We start from the raw sequence: 18,292 nt of genomic DNA, 5'->3' as shown, positions 1-18,292 counted from the left end.
CATACACAGGTATAAGGATTAGGGCTTCAATACATGAATTTTGTGGGGGGTGTGGGGACACAATTTAAACCATAACATTTGGTGAGATCAGGACATGCCTGTATGCTCCAGGGACCACTCATGGCCAAGGTCATGCCAAGCCAAGGAAGGGAGACTGGGAGAGAAGGAAAAAAAAGAAGGAAGAGCAGTAAGAGAAGAGGGAAGAAGTGGCCCATCCTTTGGTGGAGGGGACAGTCTATCCTGGCCCCTTAGTGTTTACTGTCCACTGCCACGACTGCAGGCATGGCTGCAGGTGGGTTTGTGAGGGTTTTAGATGTATCTCCCAGAGGTGACCGAGACCCTCGCTGGGCTGGGCTCCTTGAAAGTTCCTTGCATGTCAAATATTGCTGAGAGCAGAGGGGTAGGCTGAGCTCTGTGAAGTCGTGCCAGACGTTGAAAATGCTGGCAATGGCAGAGAGTCTGCTCTGGTGCCATTGTAAGCTGCTAAACGCACGTGTGTCCTTGTCAAGGGGTGAAGCTCTGAATAAAGACATTTACTAAAGACAGATTGTTTTCCCCTAGATTAAATCTCTCTCAGTTTTCACAAAGAGAAGACCCCAGACTCTGGCAGGTGTCTTTAGGAAATGTGTCTGCCAGATTTCAGGACCACCCCTCCCCGCTACCCACTGCTTCCCCCATTTCCTGCTGCCCTTGTGGCTGTTTTCCCTTGTCTTGTGGGCATTTGCTGTCAACAGTTTGCTCAGTGTGCAGAGGAGAGAGCACTGGGAAGGAGGAGAGATTTGAGCACTGCTTTCCTGGGGAGAGCAAGCCTGCTTCCCTGCCTCTGGCTTCAGCTTCCCATTCTTGCAGTTGCTTAGAACTCTCCCTTTCTTAATCACAGTCACTGCTCGGGAGGTAGGTGTGCATCCACTGCATGCCCAAAGCATGCAGGCTGCACAGAAGGAAAACCCATTCTCCTCCATTCTCGCTAGGGAGGAAGGGGCCAGGCTGGTGGAAGAAACAGGTACAGCTCATCAAGGAAACAACAGACAGCATCCCCATGTCCATCCCAAAGGAAAAAGCACCAACAATTCTGGAAGTAAAATAAGGGGCTTTGTATTTTAGTGGCAACAGGCCTGGGAAGTAGCAGGGAAAATACTTCTGATGCTGCATCCATTCCCCCTTTCTATTCTTGCCAGGTCTTCATGGTGTGGACAATGGGATTTTAATATTTGACAAGGTTCGGATACCCAGGGAGAACCTGCTGGATAAGTGAGTAGTTTCTCCTTTACTCAGGTCAATGGTGCAGATGACCTCACTGCTCTCCAAAGTTGGCTTGGTTCTTGGGTCTCGTGGGCTGTGTGTCTGGGCAGTCTTCCCCTAACTACCCCTACAGGTTTGTTGACAACTAATTGGAAAAGATACATCTGCAGATAGAAAGAAAAAATGTAAAATTATTCAACATGCTGTTGTCCAGACGTAATGACCGTTACACTTCAAATATACGTCTTTCCAAACTTTTCTCTATGCCCATATGTCTAAAGAGAGAAAGGTGTCAGATTTTTACTAAACGAGATCCACTTCTAGATTTTGTGTTTAAAATAACCTGTACTTTCCATTTAACATTATATAGCAAATGTTTTTATGTAATGCTAAGCACACACGTGCATTATCATCTTTAATATCATTATAATAGGCTGTTAAACAAACGGTTTATAAGTTATATAATCAATTTCTTATTGTTGGACATTTAGGTTTTTTCCTCCCCTCCCCCCATTATAAACAGATGGGTGTTATTGCTTCCTTTGTGAGTGGCGGGGATAAGGCACCATCTTTCAGCTTCCAGGTGTGTTCTGGGGGTGGAGCTCTAGGGGTTAGTGATGCTTTTCACAGAAGCTGAGAAACACCAAGTACTTTTAATTTTCTCAGCAGCGTTTCATGCATCCAATAAAAATCTTGAGCCATAGTCATGTTAAATCTGTGACGAAGCCAGCAATCAGAGTGCACACAACCAGCTGTCTTCCTGACTCCCCATGGATTTCCCTTGCATGCTTTGCTCCTTTTTGTTGCCAGCAGATACATGTAGTGGATGCCAAAAGCTTAAGAAAATTGTATGGGAAAAAAACTTAAAAATGATTGGTCCAACAAACCCCCATGACACAAGTTTACCTATGTAACAAACCAGTACTTGTACCCCTGAACTTAAAATAAAAGTTAAACAAATGGAGGGATAAGGAAGTAGAGGATAGAATAGTGGTTACCAGTAGAGGGAGAGGTAGGGAGGAGGAGGGGATGGGGAGAAGTTAGTCAATGCACACTGTTAGAGTTGGATTGAAGAAATAAGTTCTGGTGTGATATTGCACAGGGTGATGTCGTTCACAATCATGTGTTGTATATTTCAAAATAGTTACAAGTTTTGAATGTCCTCATTCCAAAAAATTGATAAATGCTTCGGAGGATGAATATGCCAATTACCCTAATTTTATTATTATACAATATATACATGTATCAAAACATCACACTATATTCCATCAATATATACAGTTATTATATGTCAATTCACGAAATAAAGCCACAAGAAAAAGAAAAAATCTTAAAATGGACCAGATTCTGCTTACCATTTTCCTCCTGTGAACTGATAGGAAATAAAATGGAAACAATAAAAGCATCTTCACAGTTATCCTGGTGGGTGCTGAAGTCCCCCAGGCCCCTTCAGGACCACCAGCATTCATATGGAAATGTGAGAAACTCAGAATAGCTAAAACAATCTTGATAAAGAAGAACAAAGTAGGAGGACTCACACCTGGTGATTTGAAAACTTACTGTAAAGTAATCAAGGCAGTGTGATATTTGCGTAAGGATAGATATATGTACAATGGAATAGAATGAAGAGTCTAGAAATAAATCCTTACAGTTACAGTCAATTAATATTTCACTGCAGAGCCAAGACAATTCAATGGGGAAAGAATAGTCTTTTTGACAAATGGTGCTGGGACAAACTAGGTAGCCACGTGCAAAAGCATGAAGTTGGACCTTTACTTCCTACCATATACAAAAATCAACTCAAAATGGATCACAGACCTAAATGTAAGAGCTAAAACTACACAATGCTTAGAAGAAAACACAGGTGTGAATTTTTGTGACCTGGGTTTAAGCAATCTATTAGACTTGGCACCAAAAGCACAACTAACCAAAGAAAAAATAGATAAATTAGACTTCATCAAAGCTGTAAAAAACTTTTTTTGCATCGAAGAACACTGAATAAAGTGAAAACCTACAGAGTAGGAGAAAATATTTGTAAATCATATATATTAATATCACAAGTGTATAGTATCCAGAATATAGAAAGAACTATTACAGCTCAAGAATAAAAAGACAACCCAATTATAAAATGAGCAAAAATCTGAATATACATTTCGCCACAGATTTACAAATGGCTGCTGAGCATATGAAAAGATGCTCAACATCACTGCCATGAGGAAGATACGAATCACAACCACTGCGAATACCACTCTGCACCTACTAGGGTGTCTTTTTTTTTTCTTTCTTTCTTTTTTGAGATGGAGTCTTGCTCTGTCACCTAGGCTGGAGTGCAGTGGTGTAAATCTCGGCAGTCGGCAACCTCTGCCTCCCAGGTTCAAGTGATTCTTTTGCCTCAACCTCCTGAGTACCTGGGATTACAGGCATGCGCCACCATGCCTGGCTCATTTTTGTGTTTTTAGTAGAGATGGGGTTTTGCCATGTTGGCCAGGCTGGTCTTGAACTCCTGACCTCAGATGATCCGCCCACCTCAGCCTCCCAAAGTGCTAGGATTACAGGCACAAGCCACCATGCCCAGCTGATGTCTCTTATTAAAGGGACAGACAATAACAAGTGTTGGGGAGGATGTAGAGAAATTAGGACTGTTTGTTATACATTGCTGGTAGGGCTGCAAAATGGTGGCACCAACTAGGAAAACAGTTTGGCCATTCCTCAAAACTGTAAAGTTATCATCTTATGACCCAGCAATTCTACTCCTAGGTATATGTGAAAACATTGTCCACAAGAGAATTGCAAACATATATCCACACCAGAAATGATACACAAATGTCGGTAGCATAATTATTCACAATAGCAAAAAGGGGAAAATAATCCAAATATCCATCAACTGAGGAAATAGGAAATAAAATGTGGTATATCCATACAATGGAATACTATACAACCGTGAAAAGAAATGAAGTACTGACATGCTACAACACAGATGAACCCTGAAAAGAAGTGAGTGAGAGAAGCCAGACATAAAGACCACATATGGTATGATTCCATCTATGTGAATTTTTTCCCAGAACAGGCACCATAGAGAGAGAAAGTAGGTGAATGGTTACCAGGGGCTGGTGGGAGGGGAGTATGGGGAGGGACTGCTAGTGGGGTGGGGTCTGGGTTTCTTTTTGGTGTGGTGAGATGATTTGGAATAGGATCATGGTGATGGGTATACAATTTCATGGCTATACTCAAATCCACTGAATTGTACACTTTGAAGGGATAAATTTTATGGTATGTGAATTACATCTCAGTTTTTAAAAAGTGGGTCAGTGTGCGTGTGCACAGTCAGGCTCCGGTGCTGGTTTAATGTCTCAGGAAACCACTACCTCCCTTGAGTCAAGCCTTTCTCAGCATCTCTTGGAGAGGGACTCCCCCTGCCCTTATCTGCTCTCTGTCTCAAGGGGGAAGTTCCACGATGGGGAAATCCGAGTGCCTCCCTGCGTGTGCACATGGGAGCCACCTGACTTCATTTCTGGTGGTGCTATGTCCTGCTTTTTTGTGACCCACCCCCTCTCTTTTCCACAGGTTTGGTTCCATGGCTCCAGATGGACAGTACCATTCCCCTGTTAGGAACAAGAGTGCAAGATTCAATGCCATGCTGGCAGCACTGACCCCTTCGAGATTAGCTGTGGCTTTCCAAGCTATGGGTGCCATGAAGGTAGTTGACTCTGATTTTAATTTATCTACTGTGAATTCTCTCGCGGCTCAGGAATGAGTAACAATTTCAGGAGCTGAGCTTCTCGAGCTACAGTTGGTATAATATGGCCAGCGTTCCCGGTTAGATGCTGGGGAGTGCCAGGTGGCCATCCACAGGGAACATTTCTACACCCTTCTTAAGAGGGAATCCCGCCCATCTACATCCCAGATGTGTGCTGCTCACCCTGAGGGTGGAGCACAGGCATTGTGGTAATAGAGCCAGGAGAGATGACCAGGGAGAATGGGATGTTCAGAGCAAACACATCTGCTGGAGAAGCAGCTAAGGGTTGGCCCATGTGTGCAAAGGTCGGTGTGTCTTGGCTGAATTCACCCGGGAGTGTTGATCCTCATGTGTCTGTAGAGGGTATAACGTTCTCCCATCACAGTCTGGAGGCCATGAGGCCAGACCTCCAGGAGCCATCTCTGCCTCCCTGCTCTGACTCTCCTGTGTATTGGTTTGGACAGAGGAGCCTGGTGAGCAAAGCTCTGGAAGGGCCTCCTTCTCTTCCCCAGGGTCTCAGGCTACTTTGTTCTCTGGGCCTTCTCTGTCTCTTTGCATGAAGGAAAAGCCTGCTTTAAGCTCCACTGAGCTTGGTGAAGCTGGAAGAAAAATTAAGTCTCCCCAGGAATATACATCTGGGGCTTGAGTCCAACTTTTCCATCAAGAAGGAATAAATTTCATTCACTTGACTCCAGGCCTGACATCAACCCAGAGTCATCTGAATAGCAGGAAAGCCCTTCTATACTTGCTTCGGTGTCGGCCACGCTTCACAGATGGCCTGCCCTGACCCAGGCTTCCCCTTGTGGTGCTTCCTGTGAGGGGCACAGCTGTGGCCATCAACATGCGTACTCAGCCTGGCCTCACGCCCGCCCGTGCACCCCAGTTCCTGTGCTTGTTTTGTGGTGGTTCTTTCAGTGGGGCCGGGTGGGTGTTCAGGTCTGAAGTCCCATGTCAGGAGGGGCTCAGGACCCTTGGCTGAACCGTCTGATATTGAATGGGGCCCCAGAGAGCCTTGTAACGGTGTCAGCACAGACAGCAACAGAGTGCCGAGGAAAACTGGTTCCTCAGGTCTGCAATAGAAGCCATTTCAGCCATCCTCAGGACTCCAGAGAGAGGCAAAAATAGAAAAGCCAGACGAGCCTAGGATTACATGGAAGGGAAGGTTGGTTAAACATCAGATGCAGGGTTAGCTGAAGCCCTGATAGCAGTCTCTGCACAATATCCCCTCTAACTGCAGTAGCCTGCAGACCGTCCTGACTCAGGGGTCCTCTGAGGAGAGTGCTGGGTGCATATGCAAAAAGTCATGGTGGACAGTGGCCAGGCAGGCTGCTGGGAAACCCCGCTCTTGTTGGTTTTGATGGGGTGATGATGTGTGAAGGACGTCCACGCTGCCAGCAGCCCTGCAGGCTCATTGAGGTCCACAGTGGGGTTGTGTGGGACAGGGCGTGGGGTGGTACAGACCAGACCAGGCGGAGGTGGGAGCCTTCCAGGAGGGTTTTGGTTTTCAATATCACCAGATCTAGAGCAGGGTGGGGGTGGTGTCTCAGGGAGAGGAGCCAGAGTGAGTGATTCCTAAAAGGTTCATGTTCTCCTTTCTACTGGATATTATCATGGGCCAGCCCCTGCCAGGCCCAGGAGGGTCTTGGGGCCACATCAGTTCCCTTATTGGTTGTCTGATGTGTAGACTTCATTCCTGGCAACACAGAGATGTGATCATGATCACGGCCCGGAAAGCCCTGGGCTCAAGTCTCATCCTGCCCATGACCAGCCGTGGGGCTGTGAACAGGCCATAGCACTCTCTAGGGCTCAGTTTCTTCATCTGTGAAGTGGGTCTTAGGATGGTGGTGAGGCGTGAGTGAAGGGTGTGTATGCAGCGCTGGCCCAGTGCAATGCTCCATAGCTCGCGGCTGCTTTTTGTGTGATGGTTGTTGTTGATGTTGTTGTTGCTGCTGCTGCTGCTGCTATTACTGGGAGGACAGGAGTTGGCTAAAGGAAAGGAAGACATGGGCATTCCCATGAAACAAATGCCTGGTATCCTGGCCTCCAAGTAACAAGGCAATATGCAGTGTTCTGCAGAAATGCATAGCGTCCTTTGAATTCCCAGGCGTCTGAAGCAAACCATAGAAACCCGGAATTAGTATCTGCCCTGCCCATCCAGACCTTGCCAGGCGATGGGATTGTCAGGCAGTGGGAAGACCCTGCACAGAGCCGAGCAGGGCTCAGACCCCGTGTGGTCCAGGCACCCTGCCGGACAGCAAACCCGGGCCGCTGTGATCTCATCTCCAGCATCTCTGGCGAGGATGATCTCACCGGCCCTCTTGGCAGCTCCTCCACTCCTATGGCTCAAACACATGACATATGTTTTCCCGGCTGAAACCTAAGATGGTCCTTCTCCTTCTGCTCTTGCTGATGAGTGGAAAAATGGATCCGTTTCTCCTACGTGCGTTCCTTGTGTGTTAGAAAACTGTCACCGCAGCTCCCCACAGTGACATTCACTCAAGGCTGAGCGGGCCTGGTCGTTTTGAACTTTGCCCAAATGTCATATTTTTTCATGGTTCTCTTTCATTTCCATGGCATTCCTCAGAACTTTCAGGTTTTCTCTTAAAGCCTTGCCGTATTAACCATCATCTAATTTGTGTCAGAAATGCCAGGGCAAATTCAATGATTACCGAAAACATGGGGAAAAGGAAGTGAATATGTTTGGGAGGGGAGGGAGTGGGGGCTTGGGAGACCTCTGCAGCCTGCGCCGGGATGCTGGGGAGCCTTTTCAGAAGGAGGAGGAAGCTGGGGCAGCTGAGAGAGTGAGCAGTGTAAATGAGGTCTGGCCCACTTCTCTGGATTTTGCACGGAGGTAAATATTTTAGCCAAGACAAGCTCCTCTTGTACATTTGGTGCTGCACAGTAGCTGGTTGCCACCCCTAGGATGTGTGATTCCGCAGCTCTGGGGTGGGGTGGAGAATCTGCATTTCTGGGTTCCTGGGTGACACTGCTGCTGTGGGCTCTGCTCCTTGAGACCCCTGCACAGAACACATGGATGTGGTTGTGAAATATCAGCACTGTCTCAGCCCACTTGTCACCCTCTGGGTCCCCAGGATCAAGGCCCAAGTTCTGTTCCTGTATCCAAGATCCTTCATGACCCCTCACTGTACCCCCTCTCTCCATTGGCCTCTGTCACTCTGGCCTCATTTCCGTCTCTCCCTTGTGCCTCTGCGGGAGGGGGCTCACGCATGCTGCCGTCCTGCTGGAGATGCCCTCCTTTTGCATGGGTAATTTTCACGTACATTTCAGAGCTTGTAGGACTGTCCCCTCTTTGGAAAGGCCTCAGCCTGCGTGTGGTTCCTTTGTCACCTGTTCCCAAGGCACTGGACTCCCCACTTGCAGCATGTATTACAACTCATGAGTGTAACAACTCATGTGCAATAGATGGGCTGGGTCTCCTTCACTAGCCTAAAAGCTCCACGCAGCCGGGGCCCTGCCAGCCTCACCCGCTGCTCTGTGCTCAGCTTCACACACAGGGCTGGGCACATAGTAGACACACAGCAAACAGGAGTGGAAAGAGTGAATGGGGTCTGAATCAGGATTCACATCCAAAGCCCCTGGCATAGCTCTTAGCAGAGGGAAGCCCTCAGTGCCTGTTGGTTCTTGTGCTGCCACAATCCAACCCCCACTTCCGGGTCCACGTTGAGTGGGGAGGAGGATGTTGCTGCCTCTTTGATCTAACTGCACGTGACCCTTCTGTCCAGAATCAGGAATCTTCTTTCTTTCTTCCTCTCTGCCCCGGACACTGCTCTCCATAGTATGTGCTTCATGTGTACGCACTCAGGCATTGTGCTGTAATCAGGCACTGGGGTCGTGCTCACCTACACTTGGCAGTGTGGCCCTGCTGGTCTGGGAGTGTGCCCAGGGCTGGGGCTGCAGAGTCACATGTAGCGGCTGAGCTGCGGGACTGCATGCTGAGTGCAGCCAGCATTCTGGGCTGTCTTTTCAGGCACGTGGGTGCTGGGCGACAGACAACTCAGCCAGTCCTCGGAACCTGAATGACCATCTCCAAGTTGTACAGGTGCTGCATGTGAGATAGGGGTAGCTTTTCCCAGCCCCAGGAGCTTATCAGGGAGAGCAAAGGGAAGACACTGGCTTCAGGGGATTCTCAGAACCGGCGATAGACACAATCTTTTCCTACAGTGTGCATTGTTGGGTATAAGTGAAGAGTCTCAGCAAGGCACAGGGGAGTTTCTCCCTCCTGTTGATGGGGGTTTGAAATGGGATATTGCATCCTTGAGTAACCCTTTTGTGACCTTCTGACTGCAAGGGTTCATGGAAGATTTGAGCAATGAAGAGGAGGCTGAGGGCATCTGAATCCCCTTGAGAGCCAGCAGGGGTTGGTCAGTGGCCAGCGTGGACCCTTCTCACTGCGCAGGGAGTGGTGGTGTGGCTCTGTGGGCCTGTGCTGTGTTAGATGAGCACAGCAGGCTGCATGCTGCCACTGCTGTGGGGTCTTGCTTGGGATTGCCCCATCACCCAAGCTCTGACACAGCTCCAGAGAGGTCCTGTTGTCAATGTCCTCACCGGGGTGTCTGGGTCCTGGTCATCCAGCTCTCCACCACTCTGCCTGTGTGCTTTAGCTACTAGCTGGGGCTGGGGCAGATTAGCAGGTGTCAGAGTGTGACATTCTATCTGTCCTAATGGCCACAAACCAGGTGCCATGACACTTCCTCCTGAGCAGAAGGTTACTCAACCTCCTCACATCAATCATCTCAATGTTTGTGGCTATTGCTGTAACACGATCAGGCTTTTGTCTGTTTTCCTTTTGCTTGGGGATCACCTACTTTTATTTTCTTCTGGAATCACTTTGTGTTCATCTGTTCTTGTCATAGGTTGATCTCATTTTGTATCATTACTAACACAACCTTTAGTGGGCAGGGATTATTTTCTTATTTAGTCTCTGCAAAGCCTAGTAGAGCCCTACATGTCATGGAAATCATTTTACTCTTCTAACCATCCTTCCATCTATTGTCTGTTCATCCACCCACCTGTTCATCCACCTGTCCGTCTGTGTCCATCCACCTCTCCACCCACTCACCCATTCACCCACCACCCATCCATCCACCCATCCATCATCTGTTCATCACTCACCCATCATCTATTCATCCATCCATCATTCATCATCCATGCATCATTCATCATCTATTCCTCCATCCATCATCCACCCGTCCATCATCCATCCATCCATCCATCCGTCATCATTTTTCCATCCAATAATCCATTCATCCCACCCATCCCACTACAAAGACTCTGAGCACAAGAGTGATCAGCTCATGTATAATTTAGTAGTTGAGGCGGAGTGTATTAGTCCATTCTCACACTGCTAATAAAGACATACCTGACACTGGTTAATTTATAAAGAAAAGATGTTTGATTGACTCAAAGTTCAGCATGGCTGGGGAGGCCTTAGGAAACTTACAGTCATGGCAGAAGGGGAAGCAAACACGTCCTTCTCCACATGGCAGCAGCAAGGAGAAGTGCTGAGCAAAAGGGGGAAAGCCCCCTTATAAAACCATCAGATTTCATGTGACTCACCCACCATCACAAGAACAAGATGGGGGAAACTGCCCCCCTGGTTCAGTTAGCTCCCACCAGGTCCCTCCCATGACATGTGCGGATTATGGGAACTATGATTCAAGATGAGATTTGGGTGGGAACACAGCTGAAGCATATCAGGGAGTTATGGAATGTCCTAGAGAAAACCATTTGCCTACCTGATGGACACCACACTTCACAGAAACTCCCCAGGCAGGGGTGTGCAAAGAAAGGACAGAGGCATTCACCATCCTCAGAGCCTGCCCTTCCTTCAGCAGCAAAGGACAGAGTGAGGAGCATCTCCGTAAGGTCTTGCACGGGGGGCTCAGTATGGGGACTGAGTTGAATGGGGTTGGTGGGAACGGAAGCCCTCTGATGTTGAGCACAGTGGGACCTCTGCCTCTGCAGACAGTGTGGCATAGCAGAGGGCGATGGAAGGGGGGCTATGGCTCTCTAATGTCCTGGACATGTGTGGTGCTCACAACAGTGTGCTTCCCTGATATTAATAAGGCAGAGCTGACTGAGGCTCGTTCTGTTGACACTTTTGTGATGTGGCCAGCCTCACTTATCTGCTCAGATGGAACATGGTGTTGGGGAGTTGAAAGCACAGCTCATTCACTACAGTTTTATGCCTTTTCGGGTACCTTGTGTGTGCTTGGAGGAGGCGGGGTCACATTGCTCATCCTATTCTGCTCAGGCTGATGTTATCCTTTTTGTTTGTTTTGTGCACACACACAGACACAGACACACACACACACACCACACACACACACACACACACACGCGGGGAGGAGAGAAGCAGGACCTGCTTGGTTGCCAGGGAAGTCCTGTGGGATGAAGGCTTTAGCCTGGGTGATCCTCAGGCCATCTGTGAAATACAGATTGTTCCCTGATGTGGAAACTTCCTGGACTTGACCACCAGAGGGCAGCAAATACCAATAATGACCTGAAGGTTCTGTTTTCTTTGCATTTATTTACTTTTGTATGTAAGAAGTGGGGAGGCTTTTGCTCTAGTCATGAGTTTAGCTTCTCATCAGGCATCAGTGTTGATTTTTAAAAAGTGTCAACATAAGAAGAAGGATGCATGAGCTGAGTAATTGTCGGGCTCAAGACCAAGATTGTAAATAGGATACAGTTATTTTGACGACTCTTCAGGATATAATTTGTCTCATAAACGTCTTTAAAAACATATGTTTGCAGCATTTTGGGTGGGTATAAAATGGTTAAATAATGTTTTTTGGTTTTCTATAGCAGTTATTTACATATTTAACAACTGAAATTTAAATAGTTGCCTTTTTTTGTAACCTTTTATTTTAGGTTGGGGGGGTACACGAGAAGGTTTGTTACATAGGTAAACACATGTTATGGTGGTTTGCTGTACAGATTATTTCATCACCCAGGTATTAAGCCCACTACCCAGCAGTTATCTTTTCTGCTCCTCTCCTTCCTCCCCGGTCCCCCTTCAAGTAGACCCCAGTGTCTGTTGTTTCCTTCTTTGTGTTCATAAGTTCTCCTCATTTAGCTCCCACTCTAGGTGAGAACATGCGGTATTTGATTTTCTGCTGCTGTGTTAGTTTGCTGAGGATAATGGCCTCCAGCTCCATTCACAAACATTTCTCCTTAAAAGATACATCTACTGCCCTTTTTCCTCAAAGACCAAAGAGCTAGAGAAAGTGCAGCCAGTGATAGTAAGTAGCACAGGATATGTGTATCTGAAATGGATATTTGAAAGAATTTCCATTTTGAATTTGCTTCAATTCCGTGAAGATGTGTTGTACGCCTTCCTCTCAGCACTGTGGATCATGCTAGGAGGTGACAGAGATGACCTGGAGCAGGTGTGTGCCCTCCGGGGACTCATGGTGCATCCAGGTAACTGAAACACTACAGTGCTGTGTGGAGCCTCCGTGGTTACCCTGGCAGGAGGGGACATGTGGCAGCAGGTACTGAGAGTAACATGCCCTACAGAGACAATTGTGGGGTTTTTATGGTCAGGATCCAGTACATGTCCTTTATAGAAGCTTTTTCAAATGAGTCCTCTGGGTCTCTGGCACAAAGACCTAGGAGATGGCATCCAGCCCTTCCCCATTGAGTAGAGTATCTGGGTCACATTCTCAGATGGGCAGCCAGAAGGCTCTTGGTGGGGTAAGGAGTTTTTCTCCGCTGCAGGAGAGGCAAGTCCTCGAGCATCTCTCCCCATTTGGTGTGGCCCATGAATGTTAGATGTTTGTGGCTGTGACATTTCAAGGAACAGAACTCCCTTTAAGTAAGTCATCAGAGGCTACACAGGCATTGTAGGAAACCCCAGCCTCCTCAGACCCTGGGCTGTGGCAGTGGCAGCTGTGAGGGACGGTGTGATGCTGCCGTAATTGTAGACTGCTCCCCAGTGCTCCCAGCCTGGGTTCTGCTTGGGGGAGGCTTGCCTTCCATGGTGCCAGCAGCCAGCTCACCTCCTGCTGGTAGAACGATGCCCAGGCTGCAGCTGTGAGGCGCGTCACAGGCTTCACTCCATGGAAGTCCTTTTGGCCACCCCTGGGGAAAAGCATGGCCTGTGCCACCTGGAAGGTCAGATATGGATGACTGACAACTGACCTGCTGTCTTTAGGAGCTTTTCCACCCGAAACTTGATAGTCCATGTAGCATAGGTGCTTGTACAGGTCACCGTCCTTTTCCCTCACTCCACATCGCATTGCCTCATTCCTTTGTTCCATCCTGTAGTGGATTCCCATAGAGAAAGGCAACAACAGCTCAAGCCACAGTCAAATAGTAACTCACTTGTATCGAGTGCTTCCTGTTCAGGGGCAATTTTCTGAGCACCTCACATATAATTGTTCATGTGAGTTGAGTGCTGTCCTGATTCCCATTTTCCAGATGAGAAACCTGAGATGTAGGAAGATGTAACAGTTGGCCCTGAGCTTTCTGGGCCTCACACTCTGGTATTCCAGCACTGGGTCCGGCCCTTTCCCAATGCTGGAGTGGCTTTGTAGTCCTCAAGACGGACGTTCTTGGGATAAACCCTGCTCACTGGCATTCCTGGAACACTTTGTGCATGGTTGGATTTGCCTTGGTTAACCAAACCAAACCAAAGTTTTAAAAAATTTGTTGTCCACATTAAAAATGTGGACATTTCACTCAGACTGGGATTTGGTAGATGTTAAATGGTTAGTGGCTGGGCCAGAATCCAGGCCTCCTTCCCCACTGTGACCTGAGGCCTGGTTTAATTTTTAGTGGCACTGCTGACTTTGCCTCACAGCTGTATGTCACTCTGGTTCTGAGCACTGTGTGCTGGGAGCAGGAGTGAGAAGGGAAATGAGTTGATCCAGCCTTTTCATTGATGACTTTTTATGAGGAAAAGGGTCGTTTAGAATGAACACTTATTAAGTGTGTCCAATGGATTTTTTTTTTAGCTTAGTTTAACGGAATGATTTTGAATAGCTTTGCCTACCATAATGAAGTTTAGTAAGCCAAAAAACGTTCACAATTCCTTAGATAAATTTTAAAAAGTGAACTGGGCCATTGAAATTTGTTACCATAAAACCCTTACAGACTCTAAGAAGAGAAGCAAAATAATGGTTAGTGGAATATTTGTGGGTTATAAATTTCTGTATTATTGTTATAAAGTTTGTGTGTTATTAAGGCCAGGGCTATGAAGTATTGTTCACTGTAGAACCACATAATATATGAGGATCATGTTTCTTCTCTATAAGTCTAATGTCAAAATATCTTTACAATTTGAAGAACAATATTTCTAGCATCAAGAACAAATGGAATCACTTTTCTTATACTCTATAAATTACTCAGAATCGTATCGTGTTTTTGTTTGCTTGATATTTTGGTAATTGTAACTTTTTAAGGTTTTTAGTTTGTCCTGGAATTTCTACTTGCCTTTGTTTTTTCTTGTTAGGAGAAGAAACATATGCTTTCATCACTGTATTAGTCGGTTCTCATGCTGCTAATAAAGACATACTGGAGACTTGGTGATTTGTAAAGGAAAGGTTTAATTGACTCACAGTTCTGCAGGGCTGGGGAGGCCTCAGAAAACTTACAATCATGGTGGAAGGGGGAGCAGACATGTCCTTCACACATGGCGGCAGCAAGGAGAAGTACTGAGCAAAAGGGGTAAAAGCCCCTTATAAAACCATCAGATCTTGAGAGAACTCACTCAGTATCATGAGAACAGCAACATGAGGGTAACTGCCCCCATGATCCAATTACCTCCCAATGGGTCCCTCCCACAACACGAGGAAATTATGGGAACTATAATTCAAGATGAGATTTGGGTGGAAACACAGCCAAACCATATCAATCACTATAGTAGTAATATCTTCAAGCTGCTTGATCATTTTGTCTATTGTATGAAATCTATTTCATATTCTCCTTTATTAATTTGTGTTTTATTAATTTGGCCTCTATCTGATGCTCTTTGGTTTATTTCTCCATTTGTGTAAAATCCAAGAGAGGTGCCTTGAAAAGTTCAATACAGGGACCTTAGAAGGAGGGGATGTTTTTCTTTTTATTTATTTATTTATTTATTTATTTTTTTTTTTTATTATACCTTAAGTTCTAGGGTACATGTGCATGACGTTTATATCATGTATAACTCCCCAATGCAATCCCTCCCTCCTCCCCCCTCCCCATGATAGGCCCCAGTGTGTGATGTTCCCCTTCCCGAGTCCAAGTGATCTCATTGTTCAGTTCCCACATATGAGTGAGAACATGCGGTGTTTGGTTTTCTCTTCTTGTGATAGTTTGCTAAGAATGATGGTCTCCAGCTGCATCCATGTCCCTACAAAGGACGCAAACTCATCCTTTTTGATGGCTGCATAGTATTCCATGGTGTATATGTGCCACATTTTCTTTATCCAGTCTGTCACTGATGGACATTTGGGTTGATTCCAAGTCTTTGCTATTGTGAATAGTGCCGCAATAAACATATGTGTGCATGTGTCTTTGTAGTAGAGTAATTTATAATCCTTTGGGTATATACCCAGTAGTGGGATGGCTGGGTCATATGGTACATCTAGTTCTAGATCCTTGAGGAATCGCCATACTGTTTTCCATAATGGTTGAACTAGTTTACAATCCCACCAACAGTGTAAAAGTGTTCCTATTTCTCCACATCCTCTCCAACACCTGTTGTTTCCTGACTTCTTAATGATTGCCATTCTAACTGGTGTGAGATGGTATCTCATTGTGGTTTTGATTTGCATTTCTCTGATGGCCAGTGATGATGAGCATTTTTTCATGTGTCTGTTGGCTGTATGGATGTCTTCTTTTGAGAAATGTCTGTTCATATCCTTTCCCCACTTTTTGATGAGGTTGTTTGCTTTTTTCTTGTATATTTGTTTGAGTTCTTTGTAGATTCTGGATATTAGCCCTTTGTCAGATGAGTAGATTGCAAAAATTTTTTCCCATTCTGTAGGTTGCCTGTTCACTCTGATGGTAGTTTCTTTGGCTGTGCAAAAGCTCTTTAGTTTAATTAGATCCCATGTGTCAATTTTGCTTTTGCTGCCGTTGCTTTTGGTGTTTTAGACATGAAGTCCTTGCCCATGCCTATGTCCTGAATGGTACTACCTAGATTTTCTTCTAGGGTTTTTATGGTATTAGGTCTAACATTTAAGTCTCTAATCCATCTTGAATTATTTTCGTATAAGGGGTAAGGAAAGGATCCAGTTTCAGCTTTCTACTTATGGCTAGCCAATTTTCCCAGCACCATTTATTAAATAGGGAATCCTTTCCCCATTTCTTGTTTCTCTCAGGTTTGTCAAAGATCAGATGGCTGTAGATGTGTGGTATTATTTCTGAGGACTCTGTTCTGTTCCATTGGTCTATATCTCTGTTGTGGTACCAGTACCATGCTGTTTTGGTTACTGTAGCCTTGTAGTATAGTTTGAAGTCAGGTAGCGTGACGCCTCCAGCTTTGTCCTTTTGACTTAGGATTGTCTTGGCAATGCGGGCTCTTTTTTGGTTCCATATGAACTTTAAAGCCGTTTTTTCCAATTCTGTGAAGAAAGTCATTGGTAGCTTGATGGGGATGGCATTGAATCTATAAATCACCTTGGGCAGTATGGCCATTTTCACGATATTGATTCTTCCTATCCATGAGCATGGTATGTTCTTCCATTTGTTTGTGTCCTCTTTGATTTCACTGAGCAGTGGTTTGTAGTTCTCCTTGAAGAGGTCCTTTACATCCCTTGTAAGTTGGATTCCTAGGTATTTGATTCTCTTTGAAGCAATTGTGAATGGAAGTTGATTCCTGATTTGGCTCTCTGCTTGTCTGTTACTGGTGTATAAGAATGCTTGTGATTTTTGCACATTAATTTTGTATCCTGAGACTTTGCTGAAGTTGCTTATCAGCTTAAGCAGATTTTGGGCTGAGACAATGGGGTTTTCTAAATATACAATCATGTCATCTGCAAACAGGGACAATTTGACTTCTTCTTTTCCTAACTGGATACCCTTGATTTCTTTCTCTTGCCTGATTGCCCTAGCCAGAACTTCCAACACTATGTTGAATAGGAGTGGTGAGAGAGGGCATCCCTGTCTTGTGCCAGTTTTCAAAGGGAATTTTTCCAGTTTTTGCCCATTCAGTATGATATTAGCTGTGGGTTTGTCATAAATAGCTCTTATTATTTTGAGGTACGTTCCATCAATACCAAATTTATTGAGCGTTTTTAGCATAAAGGGCTGTTGAATTTTGTCAAAAGCCTTTTCTGCATCTATTGAGATAATCATGTGGTTCTTGTCTTTGGTTCTGTTTATATGCTGGATTACGTTTATTGATTTGCGAATGTTGAACCAGCCTTGCATCCCAGGGATGAAGCCCACTTGATCATGGTGGATAAGCTTTTTGATGTGCTGCTGAATCCGGTTTGCCAGTATTTTATTGAGGATTTTTGCATCGATGTTCATCAGGGATATTGGTCTAAAATTCTCTCTTTTTGTTGTGTCTCTGCCAGGCTTTGGTATCAGGATGATGTTGGCCTCATAAAAAGAGTTAGGGAGGATTCCCTCTTTTTCTATTGATTGAAATAGTTTCAGAAGGAATGGTACCAGCTCCACCTTGTACCTCTGGTAGAATTCAGCTGTGAATCCATCGGTCCTGGACTTTTTTTGGTGGGTAGGCTATTAATTGTTGCCTCAATTTCAGAGCCTGCTATTGGTCTATTCAGGGATTCAACTTCTTCCTGGTTTAGTCTTGGGAGAGTGTAAGTGTCCAGGAAATTATCCATTTCTTCTAGATTTTCTAGTTGATTTGCGTAGAGGTGTTTATAGTATTCTCTGATGGTAGTTTGTATTTCTGTGGGGTCAGTGGTGATATCCCCTTTATCATTTTTTATTGCGTCTATTTGATTCCTCTCTCTTTTCTTCTTTATTAGTCTAGCTAGCGGTCTGTCAATTTTGTTGATCTTTTCAAAAAACCAACTCCTGGATTCATTGATTTTTTGGAGGGTTTTTTGTGTCTCTATCTCCTTCAGTTCTGCTCTGATCTTAGTTATTTCTTGCCTTCTGCTAGCTTTTGAATGTGTTTGCTCTTGCCTCTCTAGTTCTTTTAATTGTGATGTTAGAGTGTCAATTTTAGATCTCTCCTGCTTTCTCTTGTGGGCATTTAGTGCTATAAATTTCCCTCTACACACTGCTTTAAATGTGTCCCAGAGATTCTGGTATGTTGTATCTTTGTTCTCATTGGTTTCAAAGAACATCTTTATTTCTGCTTTCATTTCGTTATGTACCCAGTAG

General features: G+C 45.4%; 1 protein-coding gene across 1 annotated transcript in view; it reads left to right on the top strand.

The window, feature by feature from the left end:
- LOC117062215 (acyl-coenzyme A oxidase-like protein) overlaps window positions 1-18,292 on the top strand; it is a 389,661-nt gene that overhangs the window by 77,740 nt on the left and 293,629 nt on the right. Inside the window, exons 8-9 of the mRNA XM_033175478.1 lie at window positions 1,179-1,251; window positions 4,807-4,939. Coding sequence (XP_033031369.1) covers window positions 1,179-1,251; window positions 4,807-4,939 — 206 coding nt within the window. The remainder of the gene's footprint in view (window positions 1-1,178; window positions 1,252-4,806; window positions 4,940-18,292) is intronic.

This window comes from Trachypithecus francoisi, unplaced genomic scaffold, assembly GCF_009764315.1.
Source record: "Trachypithecus francoisi isolate TF-2019V2 unplaced genomic scaffold, Tfra_2.0 Lachesis_group17, whole genome shotgun sequence".
NCBI classification, from domain to species: Eukaryota; Metazoa; Chordata; class Mammalia; order Primates; family Cercopithecidae; genus Trachypithecus; species Trachypithecus francoisi.
The sequence above is the reverse complement of the archived record's forward strand: the minus strand, read 5'-3'. Positions and strand labels throughout refer to the sequence as shown.